The 27,963-nt window shown below is 37.4% G+C and overlaps 1 protein-coding gene across 8 annotated transcripts in view; it reads right to left on the reverse strand.

The window, feature by feature from the left end:
- Acaca (acetyl-CoA carboxylase alpha) overlaps positions 1-27,963 on the reverse strand; it is a 297,113-nt gene that overhangs the window by 67,144 nt on the left and 202,006 nt on the right. For all 8 annotated transcript variants that reach the window (XM_070027132.1, XM_070027130.1, XM_070027131.1 and 5 more), the window contains 4 exons: positions 27,741-27,896; positions 25,721-25,867; positions 9,523-9,792; positions 5,267-5,364 (listed from right to left, as the gene is read on the reverse strand). In XM_070027132.1, coding sequence (XP_069883233.1) covers positions 5,267-5,364; positions 9,523-9,792; positions 25,721-25,867; positions 27,741-27,896 — 671 coding nt within the window. The remainder of the gene's footprint in view (positions 1-5,266; positions 5,365-9,522; positions 9,793-25,720; positions 25,868-27,740; positions 27,897-27,963) is intronic.

The following is a 27,963-nucleotide window of genomic DNA, read 5'->3' on the forward strand; positions in this document are numbered from 1 at the left end:
AGAACAATCAGAGTTGGCTCAAGTGGTAGAGCATCAGCTGAATAAGAAGCATGCCAAGGAGGGCCTGAGTGAAACCTATATCTTAGCAGCAGCAACAATGGTAACCACAACAATAATCACTACTAAAAGGCTATAGAACTCATTTGAAAAATTTATATTCAACATGAGGGCTTTATGTTCTTCCTATTTATTCTTCATTCTAAGAAAGCTTTCTTAGCTTTTTTTCTATTATACCTGGAAACAATATAGTACAGCAGATAAAATAAAACCTAAAATTAAGCAGGAAGGTTTAAAATCCTTGCTCTGATACTAATAGTAGTATGACTCTGGAAATCACAGTTAACTTTTGTAAAACGGGTATAAAAGTATCATCCTCTTCATTGACATGGATGTTAAAGCAATGAGACAGCTTGGTACATAGATACCTTTTCATGCTTTCTTGAGCCAGTTTCTTTTTTCTCTTTCTCTTTTTTTTTTTTTGCCAGTCGTGGGGCCTGAACTCTGGGCCTGGGTGTTATCTCTCAACTCTTCAGCTCAAGGCTAGCACTCTACCACTTGAGTCACAGTGCCACTTTCAGCTTTTTCTGCTTATGTGTTGATGAGGAATTGAACCCAGGGCCTCATGCATGCAAGGCAGGCACTCTACCACTGAGCCACCTTCCCAGCTTAAAAGTGGGGCCAATGTATGTAACAATAGGCAATAGCCACTAAATTGACAATTTTAGACTTTTTTTTTTTTTTTTTTGCCAGTCCTAAGGCTTGAGCTCAGGCCCTGAGCTTCTTTTGCTCAAAGCTAGTGCTCTACCACTTGAGCCATACCACCACTTCCGGCTTTTTCAGTGTATGTTGTAATGAGGAATCAAACCCAGGAATTCATGCATGCAAGGCAAGTACTCTACCACTAAGCCACCTTCCCAGCCATAGACAATTTTTTTTTAAACCTAAAATAAGCCCAGCCACCAGTGGATCACACCTGTAATCATAGCTACTTAAGAGGCTGAGATCTGAAGATTGCAGTTTGAAGTCAGCTCGAGCAGGAAAGTCCATGAAACTCTTATCTCCAATTAACCACCAAAAAGCTGGAAGTGAATCTGTGGCTCAAGTGGTAAGAGCACTAGCCTGAGCAAAAACAGCTCAGCATCCAGGCCCTGAATTCAAATCCCAGGATCCATACCAAAAATAAAATTAAAAAAAAATCCAAAGACTGAGGTAGTGAAAAGCTCAGTCAAGTTTCTGAAGTCAAAATACTCTCCTTTTCTAAGATAAAAAAGAAGAGGAAAGTAAAAGTAGTGTATTCCCATTAAGATATACCAACTTTATGCATAGGGGTTCCTCGTTATAGTTCTCTAGAAGAGCAAGTGGAAAGTGTGTGGAAGTAAAATGCTGACCAAGTTGTCCAGACAGCATTCTGTGGATCTACTGGGAGTCACTCATCTGTCTTCCTGGCAGGGGATTAGGAATGATAGCTGATAATGGGACATGGGAGATGGGCAATGAAAGTAATAAAAGAATGGAAAAATACAAAGTTGGAAGCAGAGATAGACATATAGTATTTGTTGTTCCATGTGTACCAGAAGACATGGCACTGGGTAAAGTTTTATAAACTCAAATGATAAGTATCCCACAGTAGCTCTTAAACTATTCCCCACTTTTTCTACTCCCTTCTTTAGTCATTTATTTGCCCTTGCTATTGCCCTGTGACTTTGCATCTCTGCTTCCCAGATTACCCTAGCTTCCTACTTTCAGTCCCCAACAATATGTAGCAATACCTTAATTCTTCCCTTTGTTCTAGTAGACCTTAGATTCTAGGGTTATGTTATAAAGCTAATCTTCCTTAAAGGGTTAATGATACACATTAATTTGGGGAGGTGATAATGTGTTCCTTTTTAAGCCCCACATGATATACAATGACAAATACTCATGAGCCCAAACAGCTTTCTCTGTAAAAGAGATCTTTACCTCAGAACGCTTGCCTATTTCTTCACATTTGGTTAGGACTTATTAGGCAGTCTTTTCTCCTGCCTTACTATGTGAAAAAGCACTCAAATCTCCTCTTTTTTGTTAAATCTGTAATTCTTTAAAAAAGTACTAAATTTTAATGTTATAAAAAAACTTGAGTATCATTTATTACAATTAAGTTATTCTGATTCATTACTATGAGCTGAGCTTTGTGCTAAGGCCCTAGTCTATTTGATGTCAACTTTCAGAGAAGAAAGAAAAGAAAAAGAACTTATTTTATAACAAGAGCAATATACAAAATTTTATTTGGAAATACCTCCCCACTCCCAGTAATTCAGAATTATAAAAATACATAAAGGGGGGAAATTTCTACATCAATTTTTTTTAAAAAGCAAAATATTTAGAAATAAACTCAAAAACCTTGGCAAAAATCCCATACTCACAGGGTCCCAAGCATCTCAGGATACCCTTGGAGTATGGCAAGGCAGTTTTAACTTTTGAGACACACACTATGACATGTATCTTCTAGACCCCAGGTTAGTGACTAGTAAAACACTGGATAAAGCTATATTCCTTTTGAAAATGTTCTATCTTGACAAAGCCAGATTTGATATACTTTCTTTCTTTTATTTTCTTTTTTTTTTTTTGGTCGATCATGGGGCCGGAACTCTGGGCCTACATGCTATCCCTGAGCTCTTCAGCTCAAGTCTGGTGCTGTACCACTTGAACCACAGCACCACTTCAGGCCTTTTCTGTTTATGTGGTGCTGAGGAATCGAACCCAGGGCCTCATGAATGCGAGGCAAGCACTCTACCACTGAGTCACCGTCCCAGCCCCCAGATTTGATATACTTTCTGAGGAAAAATGGCAGACTTTACACAAAAATCAACTTAGAACAAGAAACAAGAGTAGCAATGTCCCAGCTGATCCCAAGTTTTATGTGTCATAAAGACATTAATATCTTATTCTTTAGTAATTGTAATTATTTAAGAAAAAATATTACAAGGACACTGGTTCAAATCTAGCCCAGACAGGAAAGCCTGGGAGAGACACTTATCTCCAATTAATCACCAAAAAGTTGGAAGTAGAGCTGTGGCCTAAGTAGTAGAACACTAACCTTGAGCAAAAAAAAACTCAGCCCAAGGGCCAGTGGGCATGCAGCACATGCAGGTCCATGAGCACACACAAAAGAAATACAATCTGAACTCATGTCTATCATTTTATTCAAATGATTATTTTAGGACATAAAGATTTATGGAACTGTTTATATTTAACTACTTAATATTAACAGTAACAATAGGTAGTATCTTTTAGGCTATTAAGTGCTGGCAAAAATTAGAGACACTAGGATAATACAAAGAAATTTGACCACCATTATCACCACCACCAACAAAACAACAAAAAGCTCTGAAAAAAGGGCTAAAAAAACCCCACGAGGGGCCAATTGCTCACACTCAAGAGGCTGATATCTGAAGATCAAGGTTCAAAGCCAGCCCAAGCAGTAAAGTCACCAAGACTCTTACTTCCAATTAACCACCAAAAAGCCAGAAGTAGAGCTGTGGTGCAAGTGGTAGAGTTCTAGACTTGAGGAAAAAAAGCTCAGGGACTGCAACCAGAGGCTGATTCCAAGCTCCAAGACAACCAGACACACACAAACACACAGACACACACACACAGCTAGTAAAGCATGTAAGAAAAATTTCCCAGTACAGTATATTTAAACAGTGTGGCATTTGTCCAAGAATAGATAAAACAAAAAAGAGGCACATATGAATTATTCAATAAATAGTACTGGAGTAATTAGCATTCTAAAAAGTACTTGTAGACAGATTATAAAAATGTTCAGCTTCACCAGTAATCAAAAATACAAGTTAAAATAACAATTGCTGTTTTTATCCTACTTTATTAATTGACAATAACCAGTCTTGGCAAGAACAGAGAAAAATTAAAGGAGAGAAAATAAGCACCACTACATACTGATTAGAAATATAGATTATGATCTATATTTGAGAGTAATTTGAATTTTTTTAACTTTAAAAATGGATTTTTTTTTTTTTTTGGTCAGTTGTGGGTCTTGAATTCTGGGCCTGGGCTCTGTGCCTGAGCTCTTCAGCTCAAGGGGAGCGCTCTACCACTTGAGCCACAGTGCCACTCCAGTTTTCTGGTGGTTTATTGGAGATAAGAGTCTTACGGACTTTTCTGCCCATGCTGGCTTTGAACTGTGATCCTCAGATCTCAGCCTCCTGAGTAGGATTATAGGTGTGATACACTGGGGCTCAGCAAAAATGGATCTTTTTGATCTATGATTACACTTCCAGAAACTGACCTAAAGGGAATAATCAGAGATTTTTATAAAAGTTTATATGAAAGAATGTCCAAGCTGGGCGCCGGTAATCCTAGCCAGCCCGGGCAAGAAAGTCTGTGAGACTCTTATCTCTAATTAACCACTAGAAAACCGGAAGTGGCACTGTGGCTCAACCAGTAGAACGCTTGCCTTGAGCTGAAGAGTGCAAGGACAGCACCCAGGCCCTAGAGTTCAAGACCCATGACTGACCCAAAAAAAAAAAAAAAAAGAAAGAATGTTCATTAGGTGGCTCAGTGGTAGATTGCTTGCCTTGCATGCATGAGGCCCTGGGTTTGATTCCTCAGCACCACATAAGCAGAAAAAGCCAGAAGTGGTGCTGTGGCTCACATGGTAGAGTGCTCATCTTGAGCTGAAGAGCTCAGGGACAGCACTCAGGCCCAGAGTTCAGGCCCCATGACCGACCGGGAAAAAAAAAAGAGAATGTTCATCCCAAAGACATAACAATGAAAAAAAATCAGAAATAGCCTGAATGTTCAAATATTATATATTCATTAAGAGATATTATATAACCATTAAACTTTGAAGTCTCTAATAATATTTAAGAATGTAAGAAGTCTCTGTAAAAAAATTTAGTAAAAATAACAAATTTAAAGGAAACAAGTATTTAATCCCAACTATGTAGAAGAAAAGGTATGCATGTAGAAAGACTGAATATAACAAATTCATAACTGTGGCTTCAGGATAGAATTGTGGGTCTTAATTTTTTTCTTCATAATTGTTTATATGCTTCCATTTATCTAAAATGACTAAGTATTGTAAATATAATTTAAAAATTTCTAGCAACAACAAGGTCCTTCAGCTAATAAGTGGTAGAGCTGAGTCAAAATTCTAAGACACCTAGATTATGTAACAAATAATCTTTACAACCAGCAGGACATTATAGAAAATGACCACATCTATTCTTTTGTCAAAGCCAAATTATTCTGACATATAGATACCTACCTGGATTCTCCTTCATCCTCTACATGTTCACAGTGGACAGAGTTGAGAGCACTGACTCTCTTGTAATCTTGAGGGGTCAGATACAAATATTTGTAGCCCTGTGAGGCACAAATAATTTTTAACCCATTATTTTCCATTGTCACATAACCAGAAGACAAAGCAAGGTATACATAAAAAATAAGCTTATTCCATAGCTAGCCTTCAACTGCCACATCACTTCTTGGAGTTAATGTCTAACAAGATACTAGCACAGACACAGAAGTACCATGCCTTCTCCCCAACCACATCACAGAATGCCCTGAACCAAGATACTTTGTGGCTACAACCCCATGTTTATTCAATTTATTTCATTTTCAACAGTGTTACAGGATTATTTTTGAATCTTCAGGGATAGTTCTATTAATGTTATTTATGTGAAATTCAAGAAAGAATTGTATGAATAACTTGAGACACTCACAAATCTAGGAGATTCAATATGGAAATCAGAAGGCTATCTAGTGCTAATTAATAACCAATGTGCTTAGCACTTTGTTGCTTTTTTAACAAGTACCAAATTTCTACTTCGATTAAAATTATACTAATATTTGATAATTGTTTACATACCTATATACTCACATACAAAATAAGAGTACCATAGCATATATAATTAACATGTGGTACACATCTGTTCAACTCAGTAGTTTTTACAAGATTTGGGTATTGTGCAACCATCACAACTAATTCCAGAATACTCTCATTACTCATCAAAGAAACCAGTCCCTGTCAGTAGTCATTATCCCATTTCCATATACTTTTAAAATAAATGCTACTCAACTATAACTTACATTCAATAAAATCCATCAATTTTAAGTTTAAACTTTTGGGGGACTTTGAGACAATCTTGTTGTATATTGCCCAGGCTGATCTTGAAGTGGTGATCCTCCAACATCAGCCTCTTGAGTAGCTAGGATGATAGGCTTACACCAGTGTATCCAACCATGTGGTATAATTTGATAACTTCCGACAAATGTATATTCTTATATAAACGATATGGGAACTAAAACAAACTATTTCTGCCATAGCTTGAAAGAATCATATATGTAAAAATGTGAAAGACAACAAAAGAAGCTGAGGAAGAAAAGCCATGAAGGCAGACAAATTAAAAAAATAAAGAAGTGGGTGCTGGTGGCTCATGCCTATAACCCTAGCTACCCAGGAGGCTAAGATCTGAGGATCGTGGTTCAAAGCCAAGCCTGGGCAATCTCCAATAAACCACCAGAAAACCAGAAGTAGGACTGTAGCTCAAGTGGTAGAGCACTCATCTTGAGCTGGAGAGCTCAGGGACAGCACCCAGGCCCAGAATTCAAGCCTAATGACTGACAAAAAAAAAAAAGAAGTGGGGGAGAGGGGAGGGAGGGAGAAAAGAGAGAAAGAGAGAAAGAAAGAAAAAAGAGGAAGCAAGAGAAAGAAAGGAAGGAAGGAAACATAAGAAAGAAAGAAAAAAAGAAGAAAGAAAGAAAGAAAGAAAGAAAGAAAGAAAGAAAGAAAGAAAGAAAGAAAGAAAGGAAGGGAGGAAGGGAGGGAGGGAGGGAGGGAGGGAGGGAGGAAGGGGGGAAAGAAAAGGAGGGAGGAAAGAAAAGGAGGGAGGGAGGAAAGAAAAGGAGGGAGGGAGGGAGAGAGGCAGGCAGGCAGGCAGGCAAGCAGACAGACAGACAGAGACAGACAGTGGGGTTCTGAAAGCCAAGAGAAGAAAGTATTTCAACGATAAAGGAGTGACCAACTCTGCCAAATACTGGTGAATTATCAAATAGTTAAGGATTGAGAATTCACTGTGGAATTTAGCAACATGGAATCTCTGGCAGCCTTGATGAAAGCATCTATACAGGAATGATGAGGGTACAAGCGACTCTTAAGTGTGTTCTAGAAGAAAAGAGAGAAGAATGTTTGGAGACAGCAAGAAAAGAGAACTCTTTCTGGGGGTGGGTAGTCTTGAATGTTATACTTGGGGCCTGGGTGCTGTCCCTGAGCTTTAGTACTCAAGGCTAGCACTTGAGTCACAGCTCCATTTTTTTTTTTTAAATTTTCATTCTGTGGTTTATTGAAGATAAAAATCTCATGGATTGGCTGTTAGTGGCTCACGCCTGTAATCCTAGCTACTCAGGAGGCTGAGATCTGAGGATCTCAGTCCAAAGCCAGCACATGCATGAAAATCTGTGAGACTCTTATCTCCAATAAACCACCAGAAAACCAGAAGTGACACTGTGGCTCAAGTGGTAGAGCACTAGCCTTGAGCTGAAAAGGTCAGGGACAGTGCCCAGGCCAGAGTTCAAACCAAAAAGAAAAAAAACAAAAAACAAACTCATGGATTTTACTGCCTGGGCTGGCTTTGACCCATGATCCTCAGATCTCTGCCTCCTGAGTACCTAGGATGATGGATATGAGCCACTGGTGCCTGGGAAGAGAACTTTTTAAATTTTGTTTTAAGGAAACAAAACAGTGTAGGAATCCTAACTAAAGGGATATGTGTGTGTATATTAAAGGGCAATTCCAGTAGAGAGAGGGAAAAAAGTGATCAAAGAAGAAAAGAGCAAGCCCAGGATGCTGGTGTCTCATGCCTACAATCCTAGCTACTCAGGAGGCTGAGAGGACTAAGGTTCAAAGTGAGCCTGGGTAGAAAAGCCTGTTGAGACTCTTATCTTCAATTAGCCACCAGAAACTGGAAGTGGTGCTGTTGACTCAAAGTGGTAGAGTGCTAGCCTTGAGCACAAGTGCTCAGGGACAGTACCCAGACCCTAAGTTCAAACCCTACCACTGACCCTGGGGGGAAAAAAAAGAAAAAAGAAAAAGAAGAGGGCAGAAGTATTGATCTACACCCTTAATTGCAGGGAAGGAGAATATCAATGTATAAGAAGAAGAATGGCCTTAGATAGGAACAGGGATCACTCATCCAAACAACTCTTGTAAAAGTACAGAGGAAGACACATGGAAGCTTGTAAACAATCTGTTCTAATTGTTTCTGCTTCTGAATTAACTGTGAAGCAAAGTCTACAATCAGTTAAGAGTACTATGAGAGGAAGAAGACAGTGAAGGCTTAGGGAGAAATAAAACTATTATGCAGGAGTTTCAAAAACTTGAATAAGATCAATCAACAGAACCACACAGGTGTATTCATGGAGTAGAGAGATGGATTTTAACACATTTTGCAAGAGCAGAATGAAGAGAGAAGCAAAATGTTGAAGATACAAAAAGGGTGCAAAGTATGTGATTATAATGTTAACCTTGTAATTTAAACTAGGAAAGATTGAAATGAGAATGTAAGAAGGAAGTGAAACTCAGAAAACAGTGATAGGATCAGTAGTTGCAGGACTGCTGATTTGGAAAAACTGTCAGCTAGGAAGAAGATAAAGGAGAGGAAACGAAAGGCATTCTTGAAATTGAGATTATGGGGAAGGAGAGGCTGAGCTAGATGTTGGATAGGACCAGTAAAGGATATAGGAAGTCAAGATCCAAAAAGCTAGATTCTGGGAGGTATCTTTTATAAGAATATAGCAGTTACGAAGAGCTGTCACATGACTAGTAGTAATGGATTAGAGATAATGTGCCAGAAACTAAAAGATACAAAGAATGAGAGGTTGTAACTGAAGGGTGAGGAAACTCTAGTATGGCAGTCTGATGGAATGAAATTCAAAGATAGGATTTATTTTGGTATATATTTTTTATTGTAAAGCTACTATACAGAGGGGTTACAGTTACATGAGTAAGGTAATGAGTACATTGCCTATCAAGCATTGTTACCTCTTCCTTTGTTTTTCAGGGAAAAGGGAGAAGAAAATGTCTGGAAATAGGAATGAGGATGAAAGAAGATAGCATGCCCTCTCTAGGTTCAGTAGTACAAGAGAAAACAGAAAACATTCACTACTTGGGAAGGCAACAGGAGAAACAGTATCTTTAGAGGATGCTTTTAGGTTGGAGAAGCAGCTAGGGATATAAGTTTAAAGATATACATTTTGGATTTACATGTCATGCCAAATGCATTCCTATCATGTCATCTAATGTTCAACCAAACAAACAGCCATCTGTTTTAAGGCTGGAGAGAAACCCAGATGAACATACTGACAAGCAATTTGCACTAACCTGTTGTTTTAAGGAATTTTTATAATTATTTATATTTTGTTTTTGCTATAAATGCTTTGAACTCAAATTTCTTTTCTTCTACCTCTATACATATAATCACATACTCATAATCATACAGTATTTTATCTCTTCTTATTCTGTACCTTGTAAGGATCCTCTGGATCTACCCAGGCCACATGAAACATATGACGAATTTCTTCTGCCAATCCAATTCTTGCTCCACTATTGGCTGCTACATAGATGCGTGGGATTCCTTCTGCCCTGGCAAGTTCAGAAGCTCTGAGAAACAGCAAGTCCTCCTGGGGCCCAAAGGACCCAATTCGGTATGTAATATCATTGCCAATAACAATTATATCCCGGCCTTCTGGATACTCAGGACTTTTAAGGGTCATTTTCCAAGCTACCATGCCAATCTATAAAAATACAAATAAATGAATGCAAGTTTCTTACATACAAAAAATTTCCCAGGTTCCTTGATGATATGTCACTGTAGCTAGACACATCCTTCATATAAAGATATTCACTGCTAAGAGCCATGTTCTCTACTGGAAACTAGAAAAACAGACTTCTGTACTGTTAAAAATGTAAAAAAAAAAAAAAAAAAAAAAAAAAAAAACAATGCTGAGAACAGCTGGTTTAGTGTGTATTCCAAAGACCTGCCTTAATTCTGTCTTTGAGCTTACTCCAAGAAGATGGTTAAAAACAAAAACAATATACAACAATAGCAACAGCATAAATGTACTGTGTGAATGAATGCCTTAATAGTGACTACATCCAGAATTCCCATTTCATTAACCTATATACTAAGGCACTATTCCAGCTTTCCTGAGATTCTTTCTAAGAAACCTTTAACATAAAGTTGTATAGAAAGAGTAGCACCTCTCATGGACTATATGAGTTTTCTCATTCTTATCCTCTAGTATTTGGTAGGAATAATAAAAGCATTCCTTACTGGCTTGCTCCAGGTATCTTCCATTTCTGCAAGGATTTAATACTACTCAACACTCTATCCTTTTGAGCATCTCTTGCTGCTTTCTCCCAGCACCAGAAAAAACCAAAGACTGCAACAGAACTAATCTCTTGCTTCACTATGATTTATGTAAATTTCTGCTCTCTGTTCAGCAACATCTGACTAGCCACACAAATAAAGAATATAGACTTAAAAGGCAGAGGTGACATGTCTCTTCCCAAACCTTCATGACCTTTTTAATCCCCTTCTATATGAGAACTGGTTAATCCTTCTATGTGTTTTTGGTAGTCTCATTTCTTTTCTATTCACTTACACCCCAGTTACAGCTGCAGCTTTTCATATCAGCCTTTCTAGGTGCTATATTCCTGGAAAAGTAATGCTTCCCATTCTTTCTCTCCTCTTTTTTCTCTTTCTTTCCTCTCTACCCCCACCACTCATGCCCAAACACAAAGCCTACCAGATGAGCATTCTTGGTATTGCCTAATGGAGCCCAGTCACATCTGCAGCCTTGGCCCCTCATCCCCAGGCTGCTGCATATCACCTCATTGGGGAACCAGCCATCAAGAAGGGCCATTAACAGATGTAAATAGCAGCATCCCTGGAAAGCCACATGCATCACCCAGACTAAACCCGGCCAGTGATCATAAGCTCTGAGTACACATTCCTCAATCCAATTGCACATCCACTGTAATAGGCTGGTTGAAGCTTTCCACATGGCTATTTGCGATTCTCTGAATTAAGAAACACACACACACACACACACACACACACACACACACACACACACACACACACACACACACACACACACACACACACACACACACACACACACACACACACACACACACACACACACACACACACACACACACACAGATAAATATAAGCTATTTGATACATCATACCATTGGCCAAACACAAATCAAAATGGATATAACACACAAGAAAAAAATCCAATCACTTTCTGAGATAAGGTATTACTCTATCTGCTCATTAAAGACAGATAAGGGAAGGAGAAATGTATCATCTAAAAAATAGCACAGAGAAACCTCAAATATCAGGATAATTTTGGTTGTAGCTCTTGAGAAGCTAGTTAATATAATGCATGTGTGGGAAGAAATATTTTATCTGCCTTCTCACATGCTTCCCCAATCGAAATGTTCTTTTGTTTTTAGGAAAGAAAAGCTGTTTCCTGACTGCTTTCTTCTAAATGTATTTGTAGTTAGGAAGATTAGGTTTTACACCAAATTTTATGCTATATTAACCTTAGCCACCTAGGTTAGAAGCAGCTTTGATACAAGCCCTAAAGAATCTATGTTAGAATTTGCATGCTAATGTAAACATTGTAACTATGTGGCACTAGACAAGCAAATAATACTCTTACATTTTGTTAGTACCTGGGGACTCTGTGTCACTTGGACAGTCAGTTCAGCAATTGGCCAGGTCATTATGCTCACAATATTGACTTCTAATTAGGTGTCAACACAACACCACCAAGAACACACTATTCTTTCTTCAAAGTGTGTTCCTGACTGACTTCTCCTTGCCCCCCTGCCACCTCCAAAAGCACCATTACAAAATGAAATATGTTATCCCAGTTTTAATACAGTAAGATTCCTTACTGGAAGAGATTCATTTGAGTTACCACAATGGACAAATACACAAGAATGCATCTGTGACTTGATTTACATTAAAAATCTGAGTTTCATTACTAATCAAACAATAGGCATATGTGGCAAACATGGGCTCTGGGAGGCAACCAAACTTAGATAAATCCATCACTTATTAGTTTTGTGACCATGAGTATGCTATTTAATCTTATTGAGCTTCAGTGTCCCTATGTGCAATATTAAGAAATCTCATGAGTGGGCTGGGAAGGTGGCTCAGTGGTAGAGTGCTTGCCTTGCATGGATGAGGCCCTGGGTTCAATTCCTCAGCACCACATAAGCAGAAAAAGCTGGAAGTGGTACTGTGGCTCATGTGGTAGGGCACTAGCCTTGAGCTGAGGGACAGCACCCAGGCCCAGAGTTCAGCCCCTATGACCAGCAAAAAAAAAAGAAAAGAAAAGAAAAAAAAAAAGAAAAAGAAATCTGATGAGTTTGATAACTGTTGAAAAGAGAAATCTATTAACTTTTTTTTTTCTTTTGGTGCCAGTCCTGGGGCTTGAACTCAGGGCTTGGGTATTATCCCCGAATTTTGTTGCTTTTTTAAATTCAAGGCTAGTGCTTACCCCTAGAGCCACAGCTCCACTTCCAGATTTTTTTGGTAGTTAATTGTAGATAAAGAGTCTCATAGACTGTCTTGCCTTCAAACTGCAATCTCAGATCTCAGCCTCCTAAGTAGCTAGGATTACAGGCATGAGCTATCAAGTGTCTGACAGGAATCTATTAACTTTTACAGTTTGCCCCTTTTCTCTCCTCTCGACCTGTCTAAATCTTATCTATTCCAAAAGTTTCATTCAAATTCCATTTCTTCAATAAAGCTTACCCCAGCCTAAAATGTTGTCTCTCTTCTCTGATTTCTAAGACCTTCGTGTAGAGAATTTATCTGGTAATAAATAATATACTGCCAAGACTTCTTTTTATCATTCCACATTTTTATTAGTGCATATTAGTTGTACAACGTGGAGATACATTACTCATAAATGCACATGTAATTTTCTTAAATGGAAAGAAAAGGGAAAACTCTGTTTAAGTAAGTAGATCTCTATGTCCAACATCTACCAAACTTACAGGTTTTCTTAATTTTTTCTGTGAGGAAATATTTGCTCCCAACTATTATTATTATTATTATTATTATTATTATTATTATTATTATTATTGGCAGTACTGGGGATTGAATTCAAGGCTTCATGCTTGCTAGGCAAATATACCACCACTTGAGCCATGCCTCCAGTCCTGTGATTGCTTATTTTTTGAAGTTCGCAGAAAAAGAAGATCAATTAAGGGAGTATATTTCAGAATAGTGTCACTGCCTTTAATTGCAGTGAAGACTGATATTGATTATATCACAAATATAAATGTCACTGACCCCCTAATACAACATGGTTTCATGGACTGGATCCTGAAGCAGGAAAAAAGAAATGAATTACTAGAAAAACTAGTGAGCTAGGAGTAGCCTGGCTACTCAGGTGGCTGAGATCTGAGGATCATGATTCAAAGCCAGCTTGGGCAGGGCAGCCTGTGAGACTTTTTTTTTTCAGGGGGAGGGGGGGTTGGTCAGTCTTGGGGCTTGAACTCTGGGCTTGGGTGCTGTCCCTCAGCTCTTCAGCTCAAGGAGAGCACTCTACTGCTTGAGTCACAGCGCCACTTCGGGTTTTCTAGTGGTTTATTGGAGATAAGAGTTTCACGGACTTTCCTGCCCGGCCTGGCTTTGAATCGTGATCCTTATATCTCAGCCTCCTGAGTAGCTAGGATTCCAATAAATTACGAAACAAACAAACAAACCTGGAAATGGCATTATGGCTCAAAGTGGTAAACCTCTAGCATTGAGCACAAAAGGACAGTACCCAGGCCCTGAGTTTAAGCCCCAGGACTAGCTCATAAACAGAAACAAAAACTTGGTGAAATCCACCCCAGAAGTCTGTGCTTTTAATAGATTTTTAACAATTTTAACTTCTTAGTTTTGATAATTATGATTATATAAGATGTGAAACAGGAAGCTGGGGTTGGAGGTATAGTCCAATGGTAGAGAACATGTTTACATATCTATATGCAGGTTGAGGAAACTTGGTGAAGGAAGAAAACTCTCTATACTACCTCTAAAGGGTCAGTATTATTTGAAAATACAAAGTTAAAACAATATATGCTAGGCTAGGCATGGTGAAGCATGCTTCCAATTCTAGAGCTCAGAAGGCAGAGGCAAGAGGGATATAACTTCCAGGTGTGCCTGGACTGCATAAGGAGTATGAAGTCTGTCATAAACAAACAAGCAAGTAAAGAAAATGTCTTGATAAAAAACTTTTTTGAGCCAGGTGCTAGTGGCTCATACCTGTAATCCTAGCTACTCAGGAGGCTGAGCTGAGATCTAAGGATCATGGTTTGAAGCCAGCCCAGGCAGGAAGTCCATGAAACTCTTATCTCCAATAAACTACACAGAAAAGGCCAGAAATGGAGCTGTGGCTCAAAGTGGTAGAGCACTAGCCTTGAGACAAAGAAGCTCAGAGACAGCACTCAGGCCCTGAGTTCAAGCCTGAGGTCCAGCATGAAAAAAAAAAAAAAAAAGCCAACTTTTTCACAGAGAAATAAATTGGATAGTGCTGCCACTGTTAGTATTCTGGAAAGACTTATAAAGTGATAGCTATGAAGACTAGAAATAGCATTTTAAAATACTCATGGTACAATATCACATAAAATTGCATGCATACTATAATTATGAGGCAAAATAGTACAAAGGCTATGGGTACAGATTCAGGAGCTAAATTCTGAATGTCATAGAATAAAGAGTCAGTCTTCTAGCCATATAATCTTAGGTAAGTTACTAATCTTTCTGTGCCTCAGTTTGTCATCAGTAAAATGAGCATACAATCAACCTACTATATATGTTTATTGTAAGGATGAATAGATGTTTAGACCTACAATGGTACCTGTACATACTATGTACCTATAGAAAAGTATTCTCAGAGGAAAAAGAAAAATGAGGAAACAGCAAAATAAGATAATTAGCAGGATAATGTAAATGTGCGTGTTTGCTTTCTAAACTTTAGTGTGTTTATACTGTATTGATAAAGTTTTTGTAAGTTAAAAAATTATGGAATACCTCTTCTGAGTGGTAGCTATGGAATACTTGTACAGTAATGTAATACTGATATTACCTTTGAATTGCTGATGAAAAAGAGGCAGAGAAAGGTTAATAACTTACCCTAAGATTATATGGCTAGGAAACAGACTGACTCTTTATTCTATTAAAGTATCTTATTAGCCAGGTGCAGGCAGCTCATGCCTGTAATCCTGGCTACTCAGGAGGCTGAGATCTGAGATCCCAGTCCAAAACCAGCTCAGGCAGGAAAGTCCATGAAACTCTTATCTCCAATTAACAACCAGGAAACTGGAAATGGTACTGTGGCTCAAAGTGGAAGAACATTGAGTAACAGAGCTCATGGACAGCACCCAAGCCCTGAGTTCAAACCCCACAGCCAACTACAACAAAAAAATACATTATTATTATCCCTACTTAGATGAGCCCTTGAATATTTCCATAATAAAAAAAATGGTTTTAACGGAGAAAAGTCTCATCTGCTTAATGGCTTTTCCATATTTTATAGGAACTGCTGATTCTACATTTCAGTCACACTCAGCAGATGGCACTAACAAAAAATTAAACCTGAGAGGAATAAATATGAAAATTAAAAATTAATAATCAGCCAGGCGCCAGTGGCTCACGCCTGTAATCCTAGCTACTAAGGAGGCTGAGATCTGAGGATCGCGGTTCAAAGCCAGCACTGGCAGGAAAGGTGAGACTCCTATCTCCAATAAACCACTAGAAAACCAGAAGTGGTGTTGTAGCTCAAGTGGTAGAGCACTCGTCTTGAGCTGAAGAGCGCAGGGACAGCGCCTAGGCCCAGAGTTCAAGCCCCATGATCGACAAAAATAAATAAATAAATAAATAAATAAATAAATAAATAAATAAATAAATAAATAAATAAAATTAATAATCAGCCAGGAGCTGGTGGCTGATGCCTGTAATCCTAGCTACTCAGGAGGCCAAGATCTGAGGATCATGATTTGAAGCCAGCCAAAACAGAAAAGTCCCTGTGAGACTCTTATTTCCAATTAACCACTTAAAAACCAAAAGTGATGCTGTGGCTCAAGTGGTAGAAGGCTGGCCTTGAGCATAAAAAGGCTCAAGGACAGCACTGAGGCCCTGAATTCAAGCCCCACAACTGTCAAAAAGGAAAAAAAAAAGTCACATTAAACAGAGAATACCAAGATATTAGTAGCCAGGCATGGTGGTGATCTCAGAATCTCTTCATCTAGGAGGCTGAGGCAGGAAAATTATAAATTAAGGGCCAGTTGGGCTATATAGATAAAAGGAAAAAAAGGAATAAAATACAAGACAAAAATCAAACTGATTTTATTGGGGCTATCATTTAATTTTTAAAAAGAGAAATACCCTGCAATGGTGTAGCAGAATGTAAACATAGGTATATATAGGTTTATACAATATTAATATCTCTACCTGAGAAGTAACTGCTTCAGTGTTTTTCTGGTCTGATGGTTAAATACATATTTATACTTTTAAAGTCAATATTTGTACAATAGACTTGAACAGTGCCTATCAGCTAAATACATATTTAGGACTGTACCACATGTATTACAAACATGTACTAAAATCGAAAGCTTATATTTATATAAAGCCTTTCATCTTGATGGGGGCTAAAGAGCTTTACAAACATATGTACATAAAAGGACGTAAGCACTGAGCAGCAGGCAAGGTATCAATTCACCCATTCCCCTATTTCTTCCAGCAGTCCTGGGGAGGAACACATGGTGTCAACAGATGCAGGTCTGTAACAGCTGCAAAGACATGTAACACAATAATCCAGTTGCGATGCACAGTCACCAAAAGGAGACTTGCAACTTGAAAACAGCAACTGCTCTCCTTGAGTGACAAGTAACACGGCCATTTCCAGCTTTGTGTTTTTAAATTATTCTCTACCAAACTCAACTAAGCACTTGACAAAATTGAATTTGATACTGGAAATGGATTCTGAATGCAAAACACTTTCTGTCTGATGATGAACACTATGGTTGAAAAATGCTTCCTCTTGCCCTTATTAGATTGGGGGGTGGGGGTGGTCCACAACATTGAGAAGAAATGGCTCAAAATCTACCTAAGAATAGCTTTCTCTCAGAGGATTGGGTCATTACTTCAGAAGACAGTCATACCTCATTCTCCCAATTTAATTAGGACACTGTCGTTTTTCAGTCAAATTACTTTGTATGGATGTTACATATACAATGTAGATTCTGTATCACAAATTCTGCAATTCCTATGAAAGTATGTACAAGTGTGACAATGTGATTAGGAATGCAGTATTCATTGATTTCATCCAAAGCCAAGCTGGCTTGTATATGAACTGGAAAGTAACAACCAAAGGAAATCTCATCACTGAGTTCCATTTTTCCCTTTCCCTATCATATTTTTCACAAGTGAAATCAGGTATGAATGACACTCCAGGACTATGGGCTAAGGGCCACCTGTAGCCTGCTGTGTGAGTGGGTGGGTTTATGTTTAATGAGTATCTGACTTTGGCTTCTTCGTAAAAGCAGTGCTAGAATCTTCTTCCCTGACAACTGCTTGAGCACAGAGTAACCAAGTGGTTCTGTGCACTTGCAAAGAGTCTATTTTCATCAACAGTCATGAGTCAGCTTTAAAATATTTCATTTCAGACAATTTCTCCTAACAGGCCTTCCAATGAACAGTTTCCTTGGGTTTAGGGTTATCAATGTAAGCTAATTATCTTAAAATGAAAAAGAAAAAATGATCAAAAAAGCTACAGTAAATAAGGATTAAGGATTAACAGAAATAAATTTTTGTTTTCCTTATACAAGTCCTGAGGAACAAAAATATTTTTCCCTGGTCACATTCTGATCCTGGAATAAACACACTCAAGAGAAAGAGGAGGGAACTGGGAGAAGAAAGGAAGCAGAAGAGAGCAGTCTTATTTAACTGTTTTTATGTGGGTAAAATGATTTGTGCCACAGTATTTCCATAAGAAGTGGGACCATTATTTTCCTGTAGAAACACATTTGGTTTGAAAAGTATCACTGGACAGGACGTGAAAATCAAACCAAATGAATTATTCACAACCTCCGATCAGAGGTGATCATTATTTCTGATGCTCCAAACAGTGATTAGGATTCTGCCCTGAGATGTCATTTTCTCGCTGAGTAACACCAGCAATACAGAAAGGCATTATCTATCTACCCATATATGTATTTTTTTTCTCTTGGGAGGACCCTGGTTTAATGTTACTATAACAGATACTAAAATCGTGATAATATTAACATTTATTCTGGTGGTACCCATAAATGCTATTAGTTTGACATGAAGTGTCAACACTAATCATGACCCAAAATTAACACCAAAATTGACATCAACATTAATTGTACTATCAGTGTGAGTAGAATGTGCAAGCACATACAGGCACTTTCCAAAGCTTTGTTATTATAAAATGAAACAGTAATATTAAGCTCAACAAGGAAAGTTAAAGAACAAAACATGATAGGATTTTGTTTTTGGAGGCGATAAAGGAGCATCCATCAGCTCTAACTATGCTGTGGGAAGCAGAAAGGAAATATCTATGTCACAGTTGCCTTTCTTCTATCTCCACAGTTAAGAGTTCAGCTATACCAATATCTTTCCATACAGATTTAAAAACAGGCTAGGATATGGTTAATTTGGTGATACTGTCATTTTCTATGCTAAAAGCCAAGTAAATTATTTGAGAGTTTTGTTTTTGGCAAAATCTCCAATAGCTTTTGTTCTAATACCCTACCATGGTGATCTAAATAAATAAATAAATAAATGTATGTCCGAATGTTACCTCTGATTCAAACTAAATTTATGCATTATCTACAATAAGAGAGAAAGGGAATTGGAATTTGAGTTATCTTTTGCATGTTTTGTACCTTACATGAATAATTAAACCTGTACTTTCAATTGGAACCCATGAAAAATGTCTTAGTAATTTTACCTCAGATTAGTCTCAAAAAAGATACGATGAAATAGCAGAAAATGAATTTTTTAAGCTATAAAGTAATGCAGTATTTGATTTGTTCTATTTGCTGTAACATTGCTGAAAAACATGCCAGTGACTCTCCATACTGTATTATCTATCAGATGTAACATGTCCCATTGCCTAGATTGTATGATCAAATAAAAGAGTGCAAAATAATTTACTTAAGAGCTGAAGGTTCTTTTTTCCCATGCTAGGATAATTTATTAATGGACTAACCTTAATCTCTCTCAAATTTGGCAAAAAGTTGAGAAAAGTATAGTTTTTACATTAATAAAAATCTCATCCCATAAATAACTCTTCAGAAATACTAACAAAAGATTGGAAATAATAATTTTGAACAGAAAAATAATTTCTCCCTGTAAAATGTAAAACTAAAGCTATTTTACACATGTAGACACAGTAATTTAATAAACATCAATTAAAAAAACATGCATTGGTGCAATACAAGCCAGTGGTATTTGAAAAATGGGGCACAGTATTAATTGGTTGATATGAAAATTAACCAAGTTGGCTTACTGTAGTTCCAGAAGCCTGGTCTATTAATTATATGAACAACTGTTGAACTCTGATGCTCTGGGCTATACCTCATTCTCTGCTGTCATCTGCTGTTATCCTAATGTTCAATATTATCTCCAGCTAAAGCTATAAAGTTTCTTGACACAGGGTACTATGTCACTTCCTTTTACAGTAGACTATTAAAACCTATGTACAGCAATGGGGGTAAGTACCTTCTTTTGAAAAGAACAGACTTTTGAAAAGAACAGATGAGTCATCTATAAATACTGCTATAGTGAGCCAATGGATGCTTTAAGATATTCAAAGTCAATCCAGCTCATTGAGCCTTGGTTTGCTAACAATGAAATAAGGTAAAACCAATTGACCTGAGGAGATATCTCCAAAACCAATAACCAGCCATTTGGAGGAATCCAAAGTACATATACCCCAAGAGAACAGTGTTAAAAATTCATCAGAATTAATTCTACTCAGGAAAACTTGTTTTCAAAATCAGTCTTTTTTTTTTCTTATTTTTCTTTATTTTTGTCAGTCATAGGGTTTGAACTTCAAAATTCTTCTAATAAGTACTTTGAGGTTGAGTAAAACAATGTATAAAAATCTAACATTAAACTAGGAATTAATTTGGGTCCTGTGTTCAAGAGAAACAGTCAACCCTTTTTCTTTATTCAAGTCCACAAGCAGGCAGTTTTATCATAATGGGTTCCACTAGAATTTGGGTCCAGGATGACCCAAGCAATTCTTCGAAAATAGGGAAAATGTCAACCAAGTCAATTTAGACAGAGATGGTTATGGTGGTTTTACTAAAGAAAGAGATCCTTGGGGGTAAGAGGTCTGGCCTAAGAACTGAAACTTATAATTTTTTCTGTTTTAGACTTATTTAACCTTACAGACCCTTTCTATACTCAACTCCAAATTTTCTATCTTCAGATTTTAAAAAAATCATAGCGATATATAAATGAGGAACACAGTAGTTAAGTGGTTAAGACTTAAGTGATCCGTAGTTGCAGGGATATTTGTCATTCCATCTCCTCATGTCTGTTTAAAATACTTTGTAATTAGAAGAAAAGAAACAATAGCATGGTGATATGGGATGAGAACACCTTGGGAACAATTAAACAATAATTAAATATGGGTTACTGTAAGTGCTATGCAGTTCTAGCACTGAATTCCTAATTTCCCACTATTTCTTTCATTCCACACGAGAAAATACAGCAGAACTGAAACCAAGGTATCAGTCATGATAGCAGCTAGACTTTAAAATTTTAATTTATCCTACTTTATTTCCTCTTTGATTACCTGCTTCCTTAAAAAAAAAGTGTAGGACCATGTAGGTTCAACACATTTGCAACCAAAGACTTAAAATGGCAATTACATAGTATAGGTATATTAGAAAAAAATCTTCTGTACCAACTAGTTACAAAAAAACGGAGGCAGGGGTGGGGGGTGGGAACGAGAAATAAGTGGATTTGCCTCACCAAGGCAATTCAAGAGGTTTATTTGAATGTTAAACTACTGAAAGGAAAAACCCTGACACCTAGTGCCCATCTGAAAAAATGAAGCTGGAGCCATCACAATTCTTAAATGTTGGCAGGGTGTGCTGAGGTACCCATCAAACTATGTTCAATTTGAACACAATTTTCTCCCAGAAAAATCTGAAGAAAAAAACATTATGCCATTTAAGAACTCCAGTCTATGATTACAATTTCCTGTTTTGGGTAGGCATACTGTAGATAATTATAATAACTGCTTTTTGTTTTTCATTCTGGTAAAAGTGAAGGGAGGGAATATTTAAAAGACCATATTCTGAAATAGTAGGGGAAACTGGGACCTGATTTTTAGTATAACTGAAATTATAATGTGAGTTCTCTCTCTATCCTGTCTTCCATCATTGCCTAATTTAGAGATTCCTGATCTAGTTCACACAGCTGCTTTTAAAGGAACAAAATAAAATGCTAATGACTTATTTCAGAATAAATAACTTTGCCTCAAAAGGCAAACATGTTCTTTGTCCAACCAGGCAAAGTTAAGTTGTTCTCTGTCAAGTCCGTTACAGCCCTTGGCTTGATCCCAGTGTGAGCTTTTTAATAATGGGATTTAGTGCGAAAAGAAGCTGCACTGAATCGCGAACTGTTACTCAAAATGTTCCCACCTGCAATTACAGCTTCCACCAAATGATCAAAACAGATTAGTAAACTGGCAGGAAAATGAAAACAATTCCTCTAAAATTGAGAAGTAGTAAAGCATACTGGCTGGACAGCTGCATTTCTGTTATATTGGGGCTCAGCAGCACACATTCATCTAACTGTATATTTACATACAGTGCTCATCATGGTAGCATCATAGTAGCTAAAAATGAAATCAGTTTAGTCTCTGTTGCAATCACATTTTCTTCAATTTTCATCTTTACTTGAAACCATCAAGAAAATCCTGGTAACTCATCTTTAGAGCAAATAGCATAGTTCACAGATTCGGTGTACGTTGTTTTTATTTCTACTCTAAATTCATGTTAAATGTTATGCCATTCAAACCCGACAAAGAGAAAAACATGTTCTCCTATACCTTTCATCAAGCATGAGGTGACATTCCTTTAGTTACATCTTTCTTTCTGGGGAGGGGACAGCTAGGAAAACAGAAAGGAGAAAGCAGCTAACATGGAATCAGAAAAGCTTTCTCTCTTCTGCTTTTAACACAGGCATGAATGTTCAAAATGCAGGTCACATCTCTGCTGAAATAGCCAATATTCTTTCTCAAATGGCAAACAAGTTACCTAAAACTAAATGAAACTGAATTGGTCCAAGTCTTGGTCCTATCACCATTTCACCTATTTACTGTCCTAGGGAGGAAAAAAATAGGAAGGAAGGCTGGCTACCAATATAACCAATGGTCTGATAAGTGCAGGTTTTCTGCCTTTGATCGTGGGGTAAAGCATCTCAATTCATGGAAAAACTCCACAGGAATCTCTTGTTTTACCTTTATTCCTTATACCCATGGGCTAGCTTTTAAACCCAGAAACTCCTATACTTCAAGGTAATGTAATACCACCTACAATGAAGACCTGGAAGAGCCATCACTTTTGGAGAACACTGCATTATGATTTAATGTCCATGAAGCATCAATGCATTTACATTGAACCTTGACTCTCAGAACATTAACAGGTCAATCTTTTATTCCTTTTTTTAAAAATAAAACTATTTCTCAAGGATCTGTTCAGATGCCCCTTCTCTTTGGGACAGGATATATTTGCTCCAAATCTAATCAACAAAATCTCTTTTCCCCCACCTCACATCATTCTTGGTGTAATATGTATAGTGCTAGGCTCATGACAAACTTGTCTCTTTTGCTAAAGAAAATTAAATTGCAATAGCTGAAAGTCAACGTGCCCTGACAAAACTGGGCTCAGCATGAGGAAATACATTCTACTGACACCTCGTCATCTCTTACGCACAGCTGTCTCTCAGAGTTCTGACTACTGAACTCCATTCTTAGATTGGTAGTCTCACAGTGGACATGCTCTATTGTATGTACAAGCTATTGGTAGCAGAGTTTGATACTAATACCTTAACCTCATTCCTGTCGTGCAGTGCCCTATAATCTAGCTAAGGCCACTGACTTCACCAGCTATCCTGGGCATTAGTCACTAACTGCGCACAAAAGAACATCAGTCTCACTCTTCCTGGGCTCAAAGGCTCAGAAACAGCAAACTAACACTCAGCCTCAATTCCAGTCAATCAACTGAAGAAAAAGAAAAGAGAACAAAGAAAATAGGCAATTAAGGAGGGAAAAGTGTAGAAGTGAGAATTGATAAAAAGCAAGAAATCATCTTAACAAATGCTAGTAGCATTCCGGTTCAAAACCATTAAAGCACTGGGCAAAAGAAAACATAGGGCCCTATACTAGATTACTGCACATAGCTATAGTCCTGTTTATATACTTAAGTCATCCCCCTTTCCACAAGGTTATATCTTTTTTTTTAATTAGGATTTTTTTATTTTAAACCTTATTGTATGTACAGAGGGGTTACAGTTACATGAGTCAGGTAATGAGTATGTTTCCTTTTGAACAGTGTCACTCCCTCCCTCAGGTTTGTTAGATCTTAAAGAGTTAAAAAAAAATCTTTAATTTTTTTATTCATGTGTGTTGTGTATGTGAGAGAGAGAGAGAGAGAGAGAGAGTGTGTGTGTATGTGTGTGTGTGCGCGCGCGTGCGTGTGCGTGTGTGTGGTCTTTGGGTACAGAGTCCCGTATAATAAGACTATTTGTATTCATACTGGCAGAGTAAACACTACATGTTCATGCCCAGGCAGCTCTGTGCTTGTAATTTCAGCAAGAACAGAGCTCTGTCCCTCTGGGACTTCACTATTCCCCTAGTCTCCATTCACTCAAACATAGAATAAGAGTAGAGAGAAAGCGGGAGAGAAAGATCATGGCAAGAGGTTTCACACAGCACTGCAGCTAGCTTTCACGTGGCCAAAATCTCATTTTGTGTTTTAATTACATTAGTTAAACCATTTTATTCTCAGCTCCATGTTCACAAGGGTGCCTTCCATTCCTGAACAGTAGCCCAATGAATCAGAATTTAAGTCTAGCACAATGAAGCTTTTCTTTGCTGCTGAGTTCACTAAGCAGATGCTACATACAGTCGCACAAATCTCTGCTTCAACTTTGTGTGTTGACAAGTATATATCTACTCTTGTATATATCTTATATATATCTCATAGAATTTTGCCTCATCCTCTTGCCTTTGTTGAGGTGCTAGATTAACACTTCCACAAGTCTGAATCTCTCCATTTGGTCCAATGCTTATTTCGTCCTTAATACTAAGTCATCTGTTCTTGGCCCCCACTGTATTACAGAAATAGCCTATACCTTGTTTACAGACAAAAACTTTCTGAAAAAGATACTGAATGAAACACAAAAATCTGCATATTATTTCTAGTGATCTACCCATTCTGTTTATGGCTAATACTCAGTAGTCAAGATTGCTCTAAGGAATGAGTTTTATCTACAGATATGTTACTATTTTTATCATTGTCACAACTATATAGTAGAATCATGTTAAAACCAGAAGAATTTCTGGCATGGAGAATGGTACACAGCAGAATATGACTTTATATTACTATTAAAATGTCACTATATGAGAAAGGATGCTAGGGCTAGAAAATGCATTGTTGTATTAACTATCAAGAAATGGGTTCTCTGTTTCTTTTATGTTTAAACTCCTAGTTCTGTTTGACTGCCTTTAAAAAGAATGTATCTATGATGCTCACAATTGGGCCAGATTATATGAATTAAGCATGGAAGACATGCTTAAAAAAAAAAAAAAAGGAAGCTGGGCACTGGTGACTTACACCTTTAAATTCTATCTACTCAGGACTCAGGACACTGAGATCTGAGGTTGGTGGTTCAAATTCAGGCTGGGCAAGAAAGTATGAGACTCTTAGCTGTAATTAACCAGCAAAAAGCTGGAAGTAGAACTATGGCTCAAGGGGTAAAGTGACAGCCTTGTGTGAAAAAGCTAATGAACAGTGCCAGGTCTTGAGTTCAAGTTCCAGTACGACACACACACACACACACACACACACACACACACACACACACACACACACACACACACACACACACACACACACACACACACACACACACACACACACACACACACACACACACACACACACAAAATTAGTAAGCAAATATCTATTCATACACAAAAGAACACAATCTATATTCTCACGTACCTATCACCTATCAACTTTAATGGATCTATATCTCCACCTTCATACCTTTTTATTTTGAAGAAAATCTTAGACCTAAAATTACTTCATTTGTAACTATTTCTGTATGTATGTAGTATGACTAGAAAATAAAACTTTTCAAAAAGCAAAAAACTATAATTTTCAAAAAGCAAAACTGTAATATCAGTATCTCACCTGAAAGTTTTACCATTAATTCCTTGATTTCCATTCAGTGTTGCCTTACAAAAGAATTTTACCAAGACCACCATACTACCTGTGTCACATGGATCTTAATACTATTTAATAAACACTCAAGGAATGCTGGTACTAATAGGCACAGAAACAGGAAAGAGAGAAGGGGTTTCAAATACTTGCCTCATTTCCTCCTGGAAGCCTGTTCATGTGCACCAGCTGCCCTTGATCATCCAACACCAGTTCAGTATACGTCAGCATGTCAGAGGGCAATGGAGGTGAGGGAAGGAATGCTTGAGTAGACATAGACTCCCAGAGTTTGATCAGAGACTAGTGAGGGAGAGAATTTTTACTAATCAGTGATAATTAACATTTCAATATGAACAGAAGTAATTATTAAGACTCAGTCAACCTGGTTTTGCTTTCTTTGTCAAGGGCTTTGCAAATAATGTAAACATTAAACTAAATGTTCTACTGCCACTATCACTAAATACAGATCTGTACTTATTTTTTACATATTTTTTGGCATGGAAAAAGTCAGGTCTTTTTCCAGCAAAATCAAACTACTGAGTGAAACTGAATCAGAATTAGGTCACTAACCAATACAAATGCTCTAACACTACCCGGGAAATATTAAAATTAAAAAAAAAAATAAGGAGTTGGGAGGGGGAGTAAAACACATATTCAGCTAAAAACAAACAAAATCTAAGAAAGCCAGATTGAGGCAAAACTATTATTTTAAAAGCCATTATGATGTCTATTTTCAACTTTCTATATAAATGAAACAAATCCTTTCTGAAGTGGGAACTAGTTCACATCTTTTTTTGTATACTTTAAAGCAACATTTAAAGTCCAAATGACTCATACAAACCCACATGTCCTATTGTGTTTATGTCAATCACAAAAAAAGAATTATACAGACTGGGCTGGGTGCTGGTGGCTCACACCTGTAATCCTAGCTACTCAGGAGACTGAGATCTGAAGATTGTAGTTTAAAGCCAGCCCAGGCAGGAAAAATCTGTGGAACTCTTTTTTTCAATTAACCACCAGAAAACCAGAAGTGGAGCTTTGGCACAAAGTGGTAGAGTGCTAGCCTTGAGCAAAAGAGTTCGAGAACAGCACCCAGGTCCTGAGTTCAAGCCCCACAACAGACAAAAAAAAAAAAAATCACACAGGATCAAATTTCTATTTATAGCATTGACACTGAGAAACATAACCCTCACTCAGTTTCAGGCTAGCAATGCTATTAAAGGGAAATAATGAAATGAGATGTATATGTGCGTGCATGCGTATGTGCGTGCGTGCGTGCGTGCGTGCGTGCGTGTGTGTGTGTGTGTGTGTTTCAAGAGACAGAACTTACAAATGAATGGTTACATTAAGGTAATCCTTGAATTTGTGAATACAGGAATTATAGACTATCTGCCAATTCCACATGTATTATTTTATTAAGATTCAAATGTTATAATACTGGAAGTATTGCTAGGAAACTTGGAAAAATCCTATATTCATAGAATTTTTTAAAAACAAGTTCAGTATTCTTTTGATACCTTATTCTTTATCTGTTATATTTTCTGCTGGTGAAATACTTTTCTTGCCTACTATTGATGGAAGAAAAAGCTGCAGCATAGAGATGATTCACCATATAGATCAAAGGAATTTATTTTCATATAGAGGATGAGATTCATAATGTCATATTTTCTCATGCTAGTTTTTATTCAGCTATAATAAATCTCCCACAAAAGAAGTTATACTTTAAACTGTGTACCATGAAGTCTATATTCATTTGTCTATGCTATCTGTATTGATTCTCATCATATTAGCCTAGGCTATCAGCTAGGAACCAGGGTTATCTTGGAAAATAGGAAAATGAGAACTACAGCTTCGTACTTCTCTTTTAATACCCTTAATTTGAATACAGATTTAGTAAATGTATAAAACTCTTCACTTAGGTCATTATAAGCTACCAGTACAGACACATGGTCTTGGGTTACTTTCTTCTACTTACTTCAGTCTTACCATTCCCCTCATTCATTCTGAAAGAACCACTCAACATCTGAGTTGTCAGTCAAATAATCTTGAACAAAGTACAAATGAAAACAGTGTTGAGACATTTTGGAAGTATTACTTTCTAATCAGAGCTTCATGTGATAGAAATTCAGGAAAACTTTGCCCTCTTGGAACATATCAGAATCTCCACCTTTACCTGACGAAACATCTCTGGGATATCATATATATATGTTGTTCCTAAGGATTGGGCCTGAAACCTTTTTGATTGAAGCAGATCTTTGGTCACATATGGAGTGTTGATCAACATTCCATGCAATGGTCCCTGTTTGTCTCCATATGCCTGAAACATGATCTGTAAGGAAAAAAAAGATGGTATGCAGAATTAAGAGACAGAGGGAAAAAATCAGATATTTCCCTAT

Source organism: Dipodomys merriami, unplaced genomic scaffold (assembly GCF_024711535.1).
Source record: "Dipodomys merriami isolate MVZ:Mamm:240054 unplaced genomic scaffold, mDipMer1.0.p SCAF_19, whole genome shotgun sequence".
Classification (NCBI taxonomy): Eukaryota; Metazoa; Chordata; class Mammalia; order Rodentia; family Heteromyidae; genus Dipodomys; species Dipodomys merriami.